The sequence below is a fragment of the Vanellus vanellus genome, assembly GCF_965231255.1.
Source record: "Vanellus vanellus genome assembly, chromosome: 30".
Classification (NCBI taxonomy): domain Eukaryota; kingdom Metazoa; phylum Chordata; class Aves; order Charadriiformes; family Charadriidae; genus Vanellus; species Vanellus vanellus.
This window is the reverse complement of record NC_138935.1, coordinates 640,225-659,409: the sequence shown is the minus strand read 5'-3', so window position 1 is coordinate 659,409 and position 19,185 is coordinate 640,225. Positions and strand designations below refer to the sequence as shown.

Genomic DNA, 19,185 nt, shown 5'->3' with positions numbered 1-19,185 from the left:
GTCCCAACCTCTTCCCCGGCGTTGGCTCCCCAGTACTGACTCCTCCCGCACCGGCTCCCCGGTACTGGGTGCCTCCCCGGTACTGGGTGCCTCTCCCACCGGCTTCACCCCGGTCCTGGTATCCCCCAGTCCCTGGTACCAGCTCCCCCCATACCGACCCCCAGTCCCTCCTTCCCGGTCCCAGTATTCCCTGGTCCCAGTGTCCCCCGTACTGATCCCCGGTCTCTGCTCCCCAGTCCCCCCACCCCATTCCCAGTATCCCCTGTTCCCGACTCCCATATCTGCCCCCAGGTCCCAGTAACCCCCAGTCTCTCCTCCCCCTGTCCCTATAACCCCTGGTCCCGGCCACCCCATTCCCGGTAACCCCAAGTCCCTGCTCCCCGGTCCCAGTCTCCCCCATTCCCGGTATCCCCCGTTCTCGGCCCCCGTACCTGCTCCCCGGTCCCACACCATCCCTGTTCCCGGTAACCCCCGGTCCCTGACCTCCCCCCCCCGTTCCCAGTATCCCGAGGTCCCGCCCCCCTCCCCCATACCTGCTCCCCGTTCCCGTCTCCCCCCCCGTTCCCAGTGCCCCCGTTCCCGTTATTCCCTATTCCCGCCCCTCCCACCTGCTCCCCAGTCCCGGTAACCCCTGTTCCCGGTATCCCCCGTTCCCGCCCCCCCTCTCCCCGGTCCCGTCTCCCCCCGTACCTGCTCCCCGGTCCCCCTTCCCTCCCACGCCATTCCCGGTATACCCGGTCCCGGTATCCCCCGTTCTCGGCCCCCGAATCTGCTCCCCAGTCGAGCCCCCCCTCCCTCGGTTCCCGGTAACCCCCCTTCCCGGTATCCCCCGTTCCCGACACCCCCCGCCCCTGTACCGGCCCCTCCTGTTCCCGGTATCCCCCGGTCCCTGTTCCTGATATCCCCCGTTCCTGACACACACACGCACCCACCCCGTACCTGCTCCCGGTCCCTGTCCCCCCCCCCGCCCGTTCCCGGTGTCCCCCCGGCCCCGCCCCTCGGCGGTTCCGCCGGTGAGGGCGCCCCCTGTCGGCCGCGGACGGCGCTGCACCGCGGGGACCCCCCCGGGACACGGTGGGGGGGGTGACACAGGCGGGGGGACCTTGCGGGGACGGGGGGTGGGGTGGGGGGAGACTGGGGACACGCGTGGGGACAGCATGGGGGGGGGTCCTGCGAGTGCGGGGAATGGTGGGGACACCCGTGGGGACACCCGGCGCTACCAGGGGACATCTGGCACCACAATGGGACACCCAGCACTGCCATGGCACAGCTGGCACCACCATGGGTCACCTGCCACCACCACGGGCCACCCGGCACCACCACGGGACATCCAGAACCACCATGAGACACCCGCCACCCCCATGGGACACCTGCCACCACCATGGCCCACGTGGCACAGCTACAGGACACCGGCACCACCACGGGACATCTGGCACCACTGTGAGACACCCAGCACCGCCACGGGACACCCGGCACCAACATGGGACATCTGGCACCACCACGGGACACCCGGCACTGCCGTGGGACACCCGGCGCCACCACAGGACACCCAGCATAGCTATGGGACACCCGCCACCACCATGGGACACTCACTACAGCCGTGGGCCACCCGCCACCACCATGGGACACCCGGCCCTACCACAGGACATCTGGCACCACCGCCAAGGGACATTTGGCACCACCACAGGACACCCAGCACCGTCACAGGACACCCGGCAGCACCACCATGGGACACCCGGCACTGCCACGGGACACCCGGCACCGCCACAGGACACCCGGCAGCACCACCACAGGACACCGAGCACCACCATAGGACACCCAGCGCAGCTACAGGACACCCGGCACTGCCACAGGACACCCAGCAACACCACCAAGGGACACCCAGCATTCCCACAGGACACCCGGCACTACCATGGGACATCTGGCACCACCATGGGACATTTGGCACCACCACAGGACAACAGGCAGAGCCCCAGCACACCTGGTACCACCACAACAGACCCGGCCCTACCACGGGACACCCATCACCACCACGGCACAGCCGGCCCCACCACGGCCCCGCAGCCGCCCCCACCGCCCTGCGCCCACCCCGTGGCACCGGCTGCCCGCTCCCACCGGAGACGATAAGCCGGGTGCCGGCGGGGGACCGGGGAGCTGCGGCTGTGGCTGGTGGGTGCTGATAGCACCCGGCTCTTCCGGCGCGGCCGGAGCCGGCGTGGGGGCAGGAACCCCCCTTGGGGCCACCCGGTTCCCCTGGGGGTGCTGGGGTGGGCACGGGTGCAACCTGGGGGAGGCAGATGGTGGCAGGCATGGGGACACCCGGGTGACAGCGACACCATGGGCGCTGCCATGGGGACACGCTGGGCTTGGGGACACCCCGGGCATGGGGACACACTGGGCATGGGGACATCATGGACACTGCCATGGGGACACCCTGGGCATGGGGACACCCCGGACACTGCCATGGGGACACCTTGGGCACAGGGACACCCTGGGCATGGGGACATCCCAGACACTGCCATGGGGACACCTTGGGCACAGGGACACCCTGGGCATGGGGACATCCCAGACACTGCCATGGGGACACCCCGGGCATGGAGTCACCTTGGGCATGGGGACACCCTGGGCTTGGGGACATCCCGGACACTGCCATGGGGACACCCTGGGCATGGAGTCACCTTGGGCATGGGGACACCCTGGGCATGGGGACATCACGGACACTGCCATGGGGACACCCTGGCCATGGGGACATCCCGGACACTGCCATGGGGACACCTTAGACACAGTGACACCCTGGGCATGGGGACATCCCGGACACTGCCATGGGGACACCCTGGGCATGGCGACACCCTGGGCTTGGGGACATCACGGACACTGCCATGGGGACACCCCGGGCATGGAGTCACCTTGGGCATGGGGACACCCTGGGCTTGGGGACACCCAAGACACTGCCATGGGGACACCCCGGCATAGGGACACCTTAGGCACAGGGACACCCTGGGCATGGGGACATCCCGGACACTGCCATGGGGACACCCCGGGCATGGAGTCACCTTGGGCATGGGGACACCCTGGGCTTGGGGACATCCTGGACATTGCCACGAGGACATCTCTGGCACGGGGACACCCAGTCCTTGCTCTCCCCGAGTCCCCCACATGCCACCCAGCACCCACCCCCCAACCAGGCAGCACCCTTGGGTCCCCACCACGGGGCCTGTCTCTGCTGTCCCCCCCACCTCCAGGGACACTGAGGTCTTTGCCAGCACCCGTTGGGGACTGTCACTGGTGGTGCCACCTCCAGCCAAGCTTTGGGGTGCAGGGAGGGAGCCATGGGGTGCCTGGGGGCCCCTTTGAGGCCCATCCTTGGGGTGTGGGTGCATCCGGCACCCCCCCTCCCCCGTCACCCGCTTCCCACAGGCTTTATCAGCAGGGACACCCGCTGGGGACAGCTCTTTGGTGGCACGGGGACAATGTACGGCAACATCGAGTCCAGCCAAGCCAAGCAGGGGCCCGAGGAAGGTAGGGAGCACCCCAGGGTGTGGGTCAGGGTGGGGGGTAGCCCAGCGGTCCCCCTGTCCCTAACGCACACACAGAGCCCCCACCATGTCCCTTTTGGGGTGTCACAGCGCAGGGGGAATTCCTGGTCTCTGTCCCCGCTGCCCAAGGAGGGTCCCCAGGGTGGGTGGTGGCACCAGGGAAGGACCCCCGTCTCCATCCCTGGTGCCCAAGGAGGGTCTCTGGGGTGGGTGGTGGCACCCTGAGGGGTTTCCCCATTCCTGGTGTCTGACGGGGGGTCCCCAGGGTGGGCAGTGGCACCAGGGAGGGACCCCCATCTTCATCCCTGGTGCCCAACAGGGGTCCCTGGGGGACTGGTGGCACCTAGAAGGGGATCCCCAGCAGCCAAGGAGGGTCCTCAGGGTGGGTGGTGGCACCCAGAGAGATTCCCCCATCCCTGGTGTTTGAGGGGGACCCCCAGAGTGGGCAGTGGCACCAGGGAGGGACCCCCCATCTCCATCCCTGGTGCCCAAGGAGGGTCCCCAGAGTGGGTGGTGGCACCCCAGGGGGGGTTCTCCCATCCCTGATGACTGAGGGGAAGGTCCCCAGGATAGACTGTGGCACCAGGGAGGGATCCCCATCTTCACCCCTGGTGCCCAACGGGGGTCCCTGGGGAAATGGTGGCACCTCGAAGGGGATCCCCAGTCGCCGGTGCCCAAGAGGAGTCCCCAGGGTGGGTGGTGGCACCAAAGGGGACCCCCATCTCCATCCCTGGTCGCTGAGGGGTGTCCCCAGGGTGGGCGGTGGCACTGAGAGGGATCCCCGTCTCTGTGATTAGTGTCTGAGGGGGTCCCTGGGGTGGCAGGTGACCCCCAGAGGAGCTTCACCCATCCCCAGTGTCTAAGTAGGAGGTCCCCAGGGCAGACAGTGACACTGAAAAGGACCCCCATTTCCATTTGCGGTCCCCAAGGGTGATCCCCGGGGAGGTCAGCGACACCTCCGGGGGAGGATCCCCCACCCCTGGTGCCTAATGAGGATGTCCCCGGAGCAGTGACACGAGGGGGCAATCCCCCATCCCAGTGCCCGAGGGGAGTCCCCAGGGATCACGGTGGCACTGGGAAAGGGGGGGAAACCCCCTCAGAGTGCCATCACCACTGTCCCCTCCCCAGCCTGCGGCGACCTGTGCCCCACGGAGGAGAACCTCTATGAGCCCCTGGACCCCATCATCACCGTGCCGAGCCAGAAGCACGTGCCCGACTCGCCCGGTACGGCACGGGCAAGGGCAAAAGCATCGCCGGCAGGACGAAACCACGCTGCGGTTAAAACCGGTGCCTCCCAGTTCTGCCCGAACCGGGGACCGGTTGTCACTCACCCACCCTTCCCAACGTCATGGTGCTGCTCCAGGGAGAAGCTGGTGCTGGTGGGCACCATCGCACTGGGGGTCTCGGTGCTGGTGAACGCGCTCTTGCTCGCCGTCGGCTCACGGCACAGTGAGTAGCCGGGGCTCGGTGGGACACGGTAGAGCCCCCTTCCATCTGGGGAGGCGATGCTGGGGCTGCTGGGGGGGCAGAATTAAGGTTATTGGGGTGTTGGGGGGCTCCATGGGGGCTCAGCACCCCTCAACACCAGCCCCTATCCCACCCCTTGCCACGGCAACAGCTCCGGGACACCCTGTGCCCTGCGGTGACGGGGTGACCTGTGTGTGTTGTCCCCATTTTCCCCCCCCCCCACCAGTTGCAGCCCTGACAGCGGCGCTGGAGGCAGAGAAGGCGAAGGAGCTGCCATACATGGGTGCGTGTCCACACCGCCTGTCCCCTTCCCCTTCCGCGGTGCCGCCCGCAAACGCGTCCCCAGCCCCCACGCGCGTCCCCAATCCTCATGCGTGTCCCTCGGTTCACCGGGAACCTCTCCCACAGTCTCCCAGTCCTTCCTGCTGTACAACGAAGCCCACAGCATGTGCGTGGAGGCCAAGGGCCAAGAGTTGACGATGACAACGTGCCAACCCCAGGCGGCGGCCCAACGCTTCCAGTGGTTGCAAGGGGGTCGGCTATGGGGCTGGGGGAGCCAGCGTTGCATTACGGCAACCCACGGGCAAAACCTGGCTTTGGTGAGGTTGGAACCGTGCCGGGACAACGATATGCTGCAACGTTGGGAGTGTCAGGAAGGCGGGTTGTTGGCGTTGGCCGGTTACAATCTCTACTTCAATTACGGCAACAACAAGCAACGTACGGTGATGCTCTACACCGGGGATCGCGAGTGGAGCCGCTGGGTCATCCACGGCAGCAAGGATGACATCTGTTCTCACTCCAGTCAGTCCCGATAACTTAATCCAAAATATTGAAGGCTTTTCCTAACCCTCCACTGGCTGAAGTTCAGCCCTAACCTGGTGTGGGGACACCTTAAGCGAAGATCAAACTGCCACGAGGCCCTAAATCTGAGCTCATCCTACATTTAGGGTGATTGAGGTGACTTAACCTAACCCTAACTGAGGCCAGAAACTAATAGGGCCCTAACCCTGATGCAAATTTAACCCTAAAAACACCCGACTTAACCTAAACCTAAGCGAGGTCAAACCTCAGTGGCATCTTAACCCTTAACCCAGCGCAAACCCTAAATATATGTGACTTTACCTGACCCTAAACTAGCCCAAACCCCAGCAGGGCCGTGAGGATAAATCACTTGTAGCCCTAAATATATAGGATTTCGACTAACCCTAAACTAGCCCTAACCCAAATAATCCTAACCGAGTTTTAACCCGAAATATAGAGGATTTAAAGTAATCCTAAAGTAGCCCTAATCCCAGTGGGGTTCGAACTCTAACTCAGCCAGAGCGCTAAATATCTAAGACTTAAAATAACCCTAATTTAGCCCCAAATTCAGCATGGTCCTAACCCCCAACCCAGTTGTAACCTTAAACGTATAGGACTCAAGCTAAACCCAAACCCCAACGGGATCCTAAACCACTTATAACCCTAAATATATAGGCTTTAACCTCATCCTGAGCCACTCCAAACCCCAACGGGACCCCCCACCCCAGTCCTAACCCTAAATATATAGGATTTAACCTCATCCAAACCCCAACGGGACCCCCCACCCCAGTCCTAACCCTAAATATATAGGATTTAACCTCATCCAAACCCCAATGGGACCCCCAACCCAGTCCTAACCCGAAATATAGAGGATTTAACCCAAACCCTCTAACCAACCCAGCCCTAATGCCAACCTGGTGGGGAGGCTCAGCAGCTCTCGCTGTCGGGATCGCGTCTCCAGTGGGGGCCGTCCCTGGTTTACGGGATTTTTGAGGTGTGACACACTCCCCCACTGCCCCATTTTTCTCTGTCCTCCCCCTCTCTCCCCAGGCTGTTCCCCTTGCCCTAAAGGCTGGACCTATTTGGGGAATTCCTGCTATTTCTACTCCAAGACTCCCAGTTCCTGGGAGAACGCCCAGCGCTTCTGCTCGGTCCTGGGAACGCAGCTCCTGGAGGTAGACGGCCCCGAGGAGAGGGTAAGCGGGGTCGGATCCAGGCAGCCCCGAAAAAAGGGGGATGGAGACACACACACGACACGCTGCGGTGCCTGAGGTGCTTTGTGGGGCGGGGGACAATCTTCTGGGGGGACGGGGAGTGGTTGGAAGCTTCATGTGAACCCCATAAAGCCTGTCCTGAACCCTACAACAGCTTTGGGGTCACCCGCTTTCTCCCACGGGTCGGTGCTGCTGAGCCCCCACCCTAAGCTTTACCCTAATTCTGTCCTTTTAATCCTAAATTTGCACTCGAGTGCCTAATTTTTCTACAATTAAGCCCAACTCCCTTCCTAATAGAGCTGTGACCCTAATACTGAACCAAATCCAGCCGAAAATTATGCCTAACCCTATCCCTAACCCTAAACCTAATCCTAACCCTGGCTTTAACTCTAACCCTGACCCTATCCCTACCTCTAAATGGTAACCTTGACCTTAACCCTGTCCAAAACCCTAAGCCTCAGACACCAACAAGGCCCTAATATAGCCCTAACCCTAAATATATAGGATTTAAGATAACCCTAAGATAGTCTGGACCCCAATGAGGCTCTAACTTAGCCCTAACCCTAAATATATAAGATTTAAGATAACCCTAAGATAGTCCAGGCCCCAATGAGGCCCCAACCCAGCCCTAACCCTAAATCTATAGGATTTAAGATAACCCTAAGATAGTCCAGACCCCACTGAAGCCCCAACCCTAAGTCTATAGGATTTAAGTTAACCCTCTGGACCCCAACGAGGCCCTAACCCTAAATCTATAGGATTTAAGATAACCCTAAGGTAGTCCAGACCCCACTGAAGCCCTAACCCTAAGTCTATAGGATTTAAGTTAACCCTAATCTAGTCTGGACCCCAATGAGGCTCTAACCCTAAATCTATAGGATTTACGATAACCCTAAACTAGTCCAGACCCCAATGAGGCTCCAACTTTAACTCTAACCCTCATTTTTCATAACCGTGACCCCAAATCCACGTGTAACCAGACCTCTACCCCAGCCCTAGTGCCCCACAGACCCTCACCCTGCCATCCCCGACCCCAAACCTCCTCCGAACTGTCCCCCAGCCCCCCCCCCCCAAAAAAAAAACCCCAAACTCCCCCACTCCAGGGCAGAGCATCAGCAGTGGGGAGGCGTTGGGTACGGAGGGGGGTTAATGGCATCAGGTCCTACCTGCCGCCACCGGGAGCTGCTGTCCCCCCGCTGTCCCCGAGGGTCGTGGGGTGGCATGGGGGGGTTCTTGCCATGGAGTGACGCTGCTTTTGTCCCCAGGGTCACATCCAGACCATGCTGCAAAGCTCCTCCTGGCTCGGCATCAGGGACGTGGAGGTGGAGGGTACCTGGAAGCGAGCAAACGGCACCATCCTACCCCAGGAAAGCAGGTACAGCCCCAGTGGGCACTGGGGACAAAGGGGACAGGAGCCTGGGGACATGGTGGGGGAAGCGGTGACACCCCTAAATTGTCCTGATCCCCCTTCCTCCTCACTGCTCGTGGCACAGGGACGAACCCAATGGCGGGCATCAGGAGAACTGCGCGGCGGTGAGGGAGGACGGCGAGTGGTACGACTACCCCTGCACTTACAAACTGCGCTGGGTGTGCGAGGGACACCCCTAAGCGTGCGAGGGACACCCCAAAAATCCCCCCACACACAGCATCACCCGTCACCCCCCTTGGGGTCTCCCCCACCTCCAGCCCCACTCTTTTTCCGCTTGTCACATCTGACCTTGCAGCTCTCCAAGGATGCAGCCCCCACCGTCGGCACGTTTTGGGGTCCGCGAATGGAAAAATTGGGGTACGGGGTGGAGTGGGGGGTGGGAGGTGTGTGGGGGGGGTCCCTGCAGGGCAATAAACACGTGTGAAGTGTGAGGGGCCCCCGCGGCGGTGACGTGTTGGGGGGGGCTGTGTGGGACGGGGGACACCACCCACCCACCCTCCGATGGTGTGGGGGTGGATGGGTGCGAGGTGGGTCATGGCTCTGGGTTTGGGGGTCCCTCGGCTGAGCGGCGGTGGGTTGAGGGGGAAGGATGGGGGGCAGAGGGGGGGTCTTGGGCCCTCCCGGGCTCCCCACGATCCCTTCAGTTACATTTCAGGATCTCCAAAGTACCTCCCAGACCCCCAAGTACTCCACTTTTCCCCCCAAATACACCCTCAGACCTCCCTAATTTCCCCCCAGACCCCCAAATACCCCCAGACCTCCCTAAATCCCCCCCCAGACCCCAATTTTCCCCCCCCCAGGGCTCCCTAAATCCCATGCAGACCCCCAAACACCCCTCAGAACTCCCTAAATCCCCACCCAGGCCACCAAATACCCCCCAATGCTCCCCCAAATACCCCCTCAGACCTCCCTAAAATCCCACCCAGGCCCCCAAATACTCCCCCAGGTCTCCCCCAAATACCCACCATACTCGTTAAATCCCCCCAGACCACTAAATACCCCCCACTACTCCCCCAATTACCCCCCCAGGAGACCCAGATACCCCCAAGAACTTCCTAAATCCCCCCCGGATCCCCAAACAACCCCCAGACCTCCCTAAATCCCCTCCCAGGCCCCCAAATACCCCCCCCCGATCTCTCCCAAATACCCACCATACTCGCTAAATCCCCCCCCGACCACTAAATACCCCCCCAGACCACTAAATACCCCCCAATTACCCCCCAGGAGCCCTAAATACCCCCCAGACCTTCCTAAATCCCCACCCGGGACCCCAAATAACCCCCCCACCCCCCCAGGTCTCTCCCAAATACCACCATACTCGCTAAATCCCCCCCAGATCACTAAACACCCCCCACTTACCCCCCAGGAGCCCTAAATATCCCCCAGACCTCCCTAAATCCCCACCCAGGACCCCAAATACCCCCCAGACCTCCCTAAATCCCCACCCGGGACCCCAAATAACCCCCCCACCCCCCCAGGTCTCTCCCAAATACCACCATACTCGCTAAATCCCCCCCAGATCACTAAATACCCCCCACTTACCCCCCAGGAGCCCTAAATACCCCCCAGACCTCCCTAAATCCCCACCCAGGCCCCCAAATACCCCCCCCCGATCTCTCCCAAATACCCACCATACTCGCTAAATCCCCCCCAGACCACTAAATACCCCCCCAGACCACTAAATACCCCCCAATTACCCCCCAGGAGCCCTAAATATCCCCCAGACCTCCCTAAATCCCCACCCGGGACCCCAAATAACCCCCCCACCCCCCCAGGTCTCTCCCAAATACCACCATACTCGCTAAATCCCCCCCAGATCACTAAATATCCCCCACTTACCCCCCAGGAGCCCTAAATATCCCCCAGAACTCCCTAAATCCCCCCCAGGACCCCCAAACACCCCTCAGACCTCCCTAAATCCCCACCCAGGCCCCCAAATACTCCCCCCTCCAATCTCTCCCAAATACCCACCATACTTGCTAACCCCCCCCCCCCCAGATCACTAAATACCCCCCAGGAGCCCTAAATATCCCCCAGAACTCCCTAAATCCCCCTCTCAGGACCCCCAAATACCCTCCAAGTTGTCCCTAAATCCCCTCACCCTGTGGCGGCGGCGGGCCCGATCCCGTTGGGGGGGGGGGGCAATCCGGGAGGTCTCCCGCTCCCCACAGGGGGGGGGGGTCTTCCCGGTCCACTGGGGTGTGTGTGGGTGTTGTCGGTGCCGGGTGTTGTTTGGTTGGTTTTTTTGGGGGGGTTTCAGCGTGGTTCCGGACTACAGCTCCCGGCAGCGCTGCCGGCGGCATCCCAGGAATTCGCGCCGCGGGATGGCGGCCCCGCCGCTGAAGGCCCCGCCGCGCTGAGGGGAGGGGGGGGGGCGGCCTGAGGGGACCTGGAAGGGCTTGAGGGGACCTGGAAGAGCTGAGGGGGTAACCGGGAGGGGGGGGCTGAAGGGGGACCCGGAGGAGCTGAAGGAGACCTGGGAGGGCCCGAGGGGGGCGGGCGGTGTGAGGAGACCCCCGGTGAGGGGCGGAGGGGAGGGGAGATGGCGGAGCCGCTGTTGCGGCGGACCTTCTCCCGCCTGAGGGGCCGCGACCGCCCGCGCGGGAAGAAGTCGGACGGCAAAGACAGAGGTACGGACACCCCCACATCCCCCCCTCCCCTCGAGGAAGGGACACCCCCCCCACCCCCCCCAAAGGAAGGGACACCCCCCTCCCAAGAAGGGACCCCCCCCCAGCACCCCGGGGTCCCTCCTGCACCCCCCGAGGAAGGGACATCCCCTCCCAAAGGAAGGGACACCCCCCGAAAAGAAGGGACACCCCCTCCCCAGCACCCCAGGGTCCCTTCTGCACCCCCACCCCCCCCCCCCGAGGAAGGGACGCCCCCCAGGAAGGGACAACATTCCCCCCAAGGAAGGGACCCCCAACCCCGAGGAATGGGACACCCCCTGGGAAGAGACACCACCCCCCCCCAAGGAAGGGACACCCCCCCCCCCCCCGAAGAAGGGACCCCCAGCACCCCAGGGTCCCTTCTGCACCCCCCGAGGAAGGCCCCCCCCCCCCAAAGAAGGGGGACCCCCCCCAGCACCCCAGGTCCTTCTGTCCCTTCTAGGAGTTGGGGGGTCCCCTCTGACCCTCCCCTGGGGTCCCTCCCGTCCCCCCGTCTTCCCCCCGAAAGGGACACCCCCTTCTGAGGAAGGGACCCCCCCACCCCCCATCATCCCAGAGTCTCTTCTGGCCCCCAAGGAAGTGAACCCCATCATCATGGGGTCCCTCCTGCCCCCCCTGGAAGGGTTGTGTATACCCCCCCCCCCCCAGGAGAGGTCCCTCTGTCCCCCCAGGAAGGGACCCCCTTGTCCCCATTTCTCCTCCTGCCCCCCAAGGACGCCCCCCCCCCCCCCCGAAGGAAAGGTCCCCCATCACCCCAGGGTCCTGTTCCCCCAGCAAGGTGCCCCCCACCATGTCCCCATTTCCCCTCCTGCCCCCCAAGGAAGGGACCCCCCCCATCAGCCCAGTTCCCTCTGTGCCCTACAGGAATTGCGGGGGGGGGTGTGTGGGGGGGGACTGTCTCCCCACTGCACATCCCTTCTGCCCCTACCCCACACCTCTGGGGGTGTCAAGCTCCCACGGGAGCAGGGGGAGCCCCACACCCGGGGGCTGTGGCATCACCAGTGGGGGGGTGGGGGGGGGTTATCCGTGGGGTGCCACGGAGAGGGGGGGAGGCACCCTGCTGTGGGTTCGGGGGGATTGTGGTGCACTTTTGGGGAGACTCCCCAGTGTTTGTGTGAGCTGGGGTGGGGACACCACGGACATGGGCAAAGCCCCCCCTGTCCCTATTGGGGACACCCCCCCCTCATTACCGGGGGTCCCCCTGCCCGTGCCGGGGCGGTAGGAGCACGGCCATGGTCCGTCTGGCAGTAAACAAGCGGAAATCCCGCTTGGCAAAGGGCTGCGGGCAGCTGCCTGCGCCCGCCCACCGCCCCGGCACAGCCGGCACCGCAAAAAAGTGTGGGGGGGTCCCATCCGGGATGGCGATAGATAGTGGGTGACCCGGTGGGATCCTCAGTGGGGAGACATGGGGGGACACCAGAGAGACGTCCCCACGTCCCAGTTGGCGTTTTGTTGGCTCAGCCCGGCGTTTTCCCTTCCTCCGGCAGAGCATCCTCCGCCGAGCCCTGATTCTCCGGTGGAGCCTGAAGCAGCGTCGGTGGAGCCGGTGCCGGCGGTGTCCCGCAAACAGAACTGGGCCCGTTTCTCTTGCGGCGGCCGAGATGAGAGGCGGCCATTGCCTCCCAAATCCTCGCCGGATCCGGCGGATGCTGGTGAACCCGACCCTGCCGCCGGCAGCCCCCGGCCTGGTGTTGAGCCGCCCAGCGAGGAGGATGTGGAGACGGCAGAGGAAGCAGAGGCGGTGAACGGCTCCGGAGAGCTTGGTGGTGCCGGTAGGAGTCCCGGTCACGGCGCATATCTGCAGAGCTTGGAGCGGAGCAGCCGGCACTGGGTGCTGTCATCGGTGAAGGGACCGGGGTTGGATGAACCCGGCGGCGGTGCTGAGGCGGATGCCGGCGCTACCGGCAGCGAGGGTGACATCTGGTACAACCCCATCCCCGAAGATGAAGACCCTCAGCCTGGGAGCTCCTGGAAGACGTGGGGCGAAGGGAACCGCGATGCTGAGAGGGGCCGTGGTGGGGAGTCACCCCCAAAGACGGGGAGGGAAGACCCCTCCCAGGGCGGTTTGGGGACGGCGGAGAGCACCGGACCCCGCAGCGGCACAGCCCCGGCGCTGCCCACGGCTGGCCGAGGAGAGGAGCCAGGAGCCGGCAGGACCCAGGCGTGCGGTGAGGGGCGGAACGCGGCTACGGGCCAGGGAGAGGGGGGGACAGTGGTGGCACCCGGTCCCCCCCAGCCTGTGTCTTTCTGTCACCCCCCCCCTCCCCAGGAGTGTCCTCTGGACCCCACAGTCCTGTCTCCATCCGCAGCATCGTGTCCTTTCTCTGCCCCCCATGAGGTTTCCTGGACCCTGTGGTCCCCAGACCCAATGGTTCCTGTCCCCATTGTCCCCTGGACCCCATGGTGCCTGTCCCCTAGGATGGTGTCATCCCAATCCCATGGTGCCCATCCCTTCCCTGTCCCCGGGCCAGTGGTTCCTGTCCCTTCCCAGTCTCCCTGGCCAGTGTCCTTCGAACCTCACAGTCCCTGTCCCCAGGGATGTCTGCTGGACCCCACAGGACCCGTCCCTTCCCTGTCCCCCAGGAGAGCGTCCCCAGGACCCCGGTCCCTGTTCCTGCCCCAGGGGAGTGTCCCCCAGACCCCGCAGTCCCCATCCCTTCCCCATCCCATAGGAATTGTCCCCCAGACCCCCCAGTCCCCATGTCCCCAGGACATTGTCCCCCAGACCCCACAATCCCCATCCCTTCCCTGTCCCCCAGGACATTGTCCCCTGGATCCCACAGTCCCCATCCCTTCACCATCCCATAGGAATTGCCCTCCAGACCCCACAGTCCCCATGTCCCCCAGGACATTGTCCCCCAGACCCCAGAGTCCCCATCCCCCAGGACATTGTCCCCCAGACCCCACGGTCCCCATCCCTTCCCCATGCCATAGGAATTGTCCCCCAGACCCCCCCCACCCCCCATCCCATCCCATGGGACCCTCCCTCCACCCCACAGCACTTTCCAGGGCGCAGCCCCAGCCCGCCCAGGCTTCCCAGTGCCCCCCCCAGGACCCACTCACCCCTTTTCCCCCCCCCTTGCAGGGAAGATGCCGATCCCGTGCGTGAGCTCGGGGACGGGGCTGACCACCCCCTCGCCCCCTGCCAGCCCCAAAAAGGGCCGTTCCCTCAACAAGGTGAAATCCCCGGGTACCGTCCGCCGCCTTTCCATGAAGATGAAGAAGCTGCCGGAGCTACGGAGGAAGCTGAGCCTACGCAGTCCCCGTCCCCGGGGCCAAGAGGGTGGCACTTCGCCCTCCGAAACCCGCAAGGAATCCAGCAACGTCATCAGCCGCTACCACCTAGACACCAGCGTGGCTTCACGGCCGGGATTGCCGCGAACCAAAGCGGCCGGCAAAGGTGGCTACTTGAGCGACGGCGACTCCCCGGAGCTGCCGGCTAAAGCCGGAGCGCATACCGAACCGGAGGCTGGAGAAAACGGGCTGGATGTGGGTGCTTTTCATCCCTACAGTTGCGGGGAGACGCCGCCTCGGTGCGGGCAGCACATTTCGGGGCTGGTGAGCGTTCACCTTCACGGCGTGCGGGACCTGAAGCCGCCGCGGGCCGAAGCCCGGGAGGTTTTTTGCGTGTTGCAGGTGGACGCTGCCAACCGGGCTCGCACGGCTTTGCTGCCCTGCAAGACAGCGTTCCTCGGCCTCAACCACACCTTCAACTTGGAGCTGGAGGGTGCCCGGCACCTCAAAGTCATCGTCTTCTCTTGGGATCCCATCTCCTGCCGCAACCGTCTCTGCTGCCACGGCACCGTGGTCCTGCCCCACATTTTCAGAGGTACGGCCTGGCGGCGGGATTGGTTTAGGGTTTGGCGATTTGGCATCTCGTTGACGGGTCCCGCTGGGTTCCGCAGGTTGCCGGGCTCAGCAGTTGGCGGTACGGCTGCAACCTCGCGGCGTCCTTTACTCCAAATTCACCTTGGTGGAGCAATGGGACGGTCCCGGTGAGCGGGAACCCCGCGTCTTCGGCGTGGAGCTGGGCCAGCTGGTGGAGAGGGAGAAGACGGCCACCAAGGTGCCTCTGCTCATCCAAAAATGCGTGGCCGAGATAGAGAAACGAGGGCTGAAGGTGAGCGGGGACTTACGGTGATGGCTACAAGGTGGGGGGACGACGGTGGATGAACCCCCAAACGGCGGTGACGGTGTCCCCTGTTCGCAGGTGGTGGGGTTGTACCGGCTCTGCGGTTCGGCCGCCGTCAAGAAGGAGCTTCGTGATGCTTTTGAGAGGGACAGTGCGGCTGTGACACTCTCGGAGCAGCTCTACCCTGACATCAACGTCATCACGGGTGGGTGCTTGCCCTTCAGGGGGGGGACAAGGTCCCCATGCACCCCATGGGACCACGCTGATGTCCCCCCCCTGATGTCCCCTCACTGCAGGGATCCTCAAGGATTACCTGCGGGAGCTGCCCACGCCGCTCATCACCCCCACGCTCTACCACGTCGTCCTGGAGGCCATGGCCAAGCGACACCCCCGGACCCCCCCAGGAGAGCAAGACGCTGTCACCCTGCTCAACTGCCTGCCCGACGTCGAGAAGGTGGGTGCCCATCGCCAAAAAGGGGGTACCCATCACCAGAAAGGGTGTACCCATCACCAAAAAGGGGATGCCCAGTGCCCAAAAGGGGGTCCCCAGCACCAAAAAAGGGGGTCCCCAGCACAAAAAAGAGGGTCCCCAGCACCAAAATGGGGTGCCCAGTGCCAAAAAAGGGAGTACCCAGCACCAAAAAGGGAGTGCCCGTCACCAAAAAGGGAGTGCCCAGCGCCAAAAATGGGGGTACTCAGCACCAAAAAGGGGATGCCCAGTGCCAGATAGTGTGTGCCCAGTGCCAAAAAATGGGGTGCCCAGTGCCAAAAAAGGGGGACCCCAGTGCCAAAAAGGGGATGCTCAGTGCCAGATAGGGGGTGCCCAGCGCCAAAAAGGGGGTCCCCATCACCAGAAAGGGGGTCCCCATCACCAAAAAGGGGATGCACGTCACCAAAAAAGGGGTGCCCAGTGCCAGAAAGGGGGTTCCCATCACCAGAAAGGGGGTTCCCATCACCAGAAAGGGGGTACCCATCACCAAAAAGGGGATGCCCAGTGCCAGAAAGGGGGTCCCCACCACCAAAAAAGGGGGTCCCCAGCACCAAAAGGGGGTGCCCAGTGCCCAAAAGGGGGTGACCAGCGCCAAAAAAGGGAGTACCCAACACCAAAAAAAGGGGGTGAGGGATTACATGGGGGGTCCTGTTGCCTCTCAGCCCCGGGGTCTCCCCCCCCCATCCCAACTTTTCATTGCAGATGGGCCTTATTTTTTTAATATGTGGCACAGGGCGCGTCCCCGTGTCACTTCCCTCCTCAGGACCCCCAAGTATTTTTTTTGGGGGGGTGTCTTCATATCCCCCCAATATTTAAGCATTTATTTCCCCCTCCGCATTCACTGCGTGACTCAGGGCCCGGTGACACCAGGGACCATCTGCCGCCAAATCCCCCTGCGGCTCTGTTTTGGGGGGGTGGTGGACCACCAGGGTGGCACGAAAGGATGTCCCCACTGAGGCCACCTCGTCACCCCTCCCCAGGCCACGCTGACGCGGCTGCTGGACCACCTCAGCCTGGTGGCCTCTTTCCACGACTTCAACCGCATGAACTCGCAGAACATCGCCGTTTGTTTCGGACCCGTCCTGCTCACCCAAAACCAGGAACCCCGGTGTTCTGGCACCGCTACCGGTACCAGCAACCGCAGCTACGCCCACTGCGAGGACATCGCCAGCGCCGTTGACTTCAAGAGGCACATTGAGGTGCTGCACTACCTGCTGCAGGCCTGGCCGGGTGAGCAGGGTCGGGGGGACACCTGCAACCCCCCCACAAACTTTGAGGGGGCTCTTTGCCCGGCCACCTGCTGGGCCACCATCGGTGGCAGTTGTTCTGGGGGTCTGTGACCCCCCCACTGTGACCGTCACTATGTGTCACCATCACCAGCAGCTCCTCCAGGGGTCTGTGACCCCCATAGGGCTGCTCTTCGACCCCCCTGCCCCCCCAACCCTGGAAGGGGTCTGTGACCCCCCCTCCATGTGCCACCGTCCCCAGCAGCTGCTCCAGGGGTCTGTGACCCCCCCCCTCCATGTGCCACCGTCCCCAGCAGCTGCTCCAGGGGTCTGTGACCCCCCCCTCCATGTGCCACCGTCCCCAGCAGCTGCTCCAGGGGTCTGTGACCCCCCCCTCCATGTGCCACCGTCCCCAGCAGCTGCTCCAGGGGTCTGTGACCCCCCCCCCTCCATGTGCCACCGTCCCCAGCAGCTGCTCCAGGGGTCTGTGACCCCCATAGGGCTGCTCTTGGGGGGGATTCCCACCTCTGGAATGGGTCTGTGACCCCCATATGTCCGCTCTTAGGGGCACCCCCAGGCCCAGAAGGGCTCTGTGACCCCCATAGGGCTGCTTTTGGGCCCCCCCCCAAGCCCTGGAATGGATCTGTGACACCCCCCGCCACGTGCCACCATCCCCAGCAGCTCCTCCAGGGGTCTGTGACCCCCGTAGGGCTGCTCTTGGGGGGACCTCCACCCCTGGAATGGGTCTGTGACACCCCCCCCCCCGCCATGTGTCACTGTCCCCAGCAGCTGCTCCAGGGGTATGTGACCCCCCCAGAGCTGCTCTTGGGGACCCCCCCCGAACCCTGGAAGGGGTCTGTGATCCCCCCGTGTGCCACCGTCCCCAGCAGCTGCTGCAGGGGTGTCCCCCACCATCTCCAGTAACAGGTCCCCCCCCCCATCCAGTTCCAGCAGCTGAGCTGGTGTTCCCCATTCCCAGCAAAAACTGTACCACCCCCCCGCCCCCAGCATTTTCCCAACCCCCCCAAAACCTCCTGGTGACCCCCCTGTTCCTTTTTACCGCTCTTTCCGCAGCCCCCCGCTCGCCCTCGGCCCCCCAATTTTGGGAGGGGGCTCAACCCGGTTGTCCGCAGCAACACCGGGGGCCATCGCTGCGACTGGACCTGCTGGAGAGCGCGGTGGTGGCCCGTCACCGTCCCCGAGGCCCAGAGAGCCCCCCCAGTAACCGCTACGCTGGTGACTGGAGCATCTGCGACCACCAATTCCTACTGGTACCCGGCGCAGCCGGTACCATCGACTACGACGAAGCACCGGCGACCGACGCCGGTGAAACCGGGGTGCCGGCGCGGCGACCCACCCCCCAGCGGACCCTCTTGGTGGCCGATTTCGCTCTGGGCGAAGAACCGGAGGCGGCTTTTGGCCCCCGCCTCAACCTTAAGGACTTCGACGCGCTCATCCTCGACCTCGAGCGGGAACTCGCCAAACAGATCAACGTCTGCCTGTGAGACCGGTGCCGCCGCCATCGACGCCGGTGCCGCCGATGCCACTGCCGCCGGTGCGAGAGCGACCAAAAAACCAAGCAGCACTTGCCTCCAGTTGCCTTCGATTTGCACAGCGCCGAGCAGGATGGACCCCGCCAGCCGCGTTCGGTGAGGTTGGGAGACACCACCCCCCCCCAAAAAAAAATAACAGCCCCAACTCTGCTTTTTTGCCCCCCCCGCGCTCCCCCCCCCGGTGTATTTTGGGGGAGGTTAGGAGGGTTTTGGTGCCTCTTGCTCGGCTTTTTTATTTTATTTTATACGGCCAAATTTTTGCCTTCAAGTGCCTGTTCGCCCCCCCTACTCCCTTCCCTGATGTCCCCCCCCCCCCAAAAAAAAGAAGCAGTATTAGGAATTTATTGACAAGGGTCCATGACCTCCATCCCTCTGGGAAGGGGGGGGGAACACCCCAAAACCCCCTTCCCCGCTGCGTTTGCCCCCCGAGAAGGGCCACGGGGCTCCCTCTTGCCCCCCCCCTACTCAGCCTGGGTGGCAGCAGGGACCACCCCCCCCCCCCCAGTTTTTAGCCCCCCCCTGCCCCCAGTTTTTTAGCCCCCACCCCCCCAATTTCCCTTCTTCAAGGTGGGGGCTGCCGGTACAGGAGCGCTGAGCTTTTATTTATTACTCCAGCTTCGTGTGCGTGTGTGTGCGTGGATGGACGGCCGATGCCGTCACCGCAGCCTGCG

General features: G+C 63.6%; 2 protein-coding genes across 2 annotated transcripts; both read left to right on the top strand.

The window, feature by feature from the left end:
- Nucleotides 1-3,470: 3,470 nt before the first annotated feature.
- Nucleotides 3,471-8,906, top strand: LOC309682604 (macrophage mannose receptor 1-like; the record flags this gene model as incomplete). Its single annotated transcript, XM_082496710.1, has 7 exons — nt 3,471-3,519; nt 4,665-4,985; nt 5,230-5,286; nt 5,412-5,804; nt 6,855-7,000; nt 8,284-8,393; nt 8,512-8,906. 7 exons carry the CDS (start codon nt 3,471-3,473, stop codon nt 8,624-8,626), a joined length of 1,191 nt encoding a protein of 396 aa, XP_082352836.1. The 3' UTR covers nt 8,627-8,906.
- A 2,083-nt stretch (nt 8,907-10,989) lies between these two features.
- On the top strand, nt 10,990-18,652 carry SYDE1 (synapse defective Rho GTPase homolog 1; the record flags this gene model as incomplete). The annotated part of the gene is made up of 8 exons (XM_082496629.1): nt 10,990-11,077; nt 12,601-13,281; nt 14,199-14,942; nt 15,019-15,233; nt 15,324-15,450; nt 15,542-15,699; nt 16,716-16,965; nt 18,036-18,652. 8 exons carry the CDS (start codon nt 10,990-10,992, stop codon nt 18,464-18,466), a joined length of 2,694 nt encoding a protein of 897 aa, XP_082352755.1. The 3' UTR covers nt 18,467-18,652.
- Nucleotides 18,653-19,185: the final 533 nt, after the last annotated feature.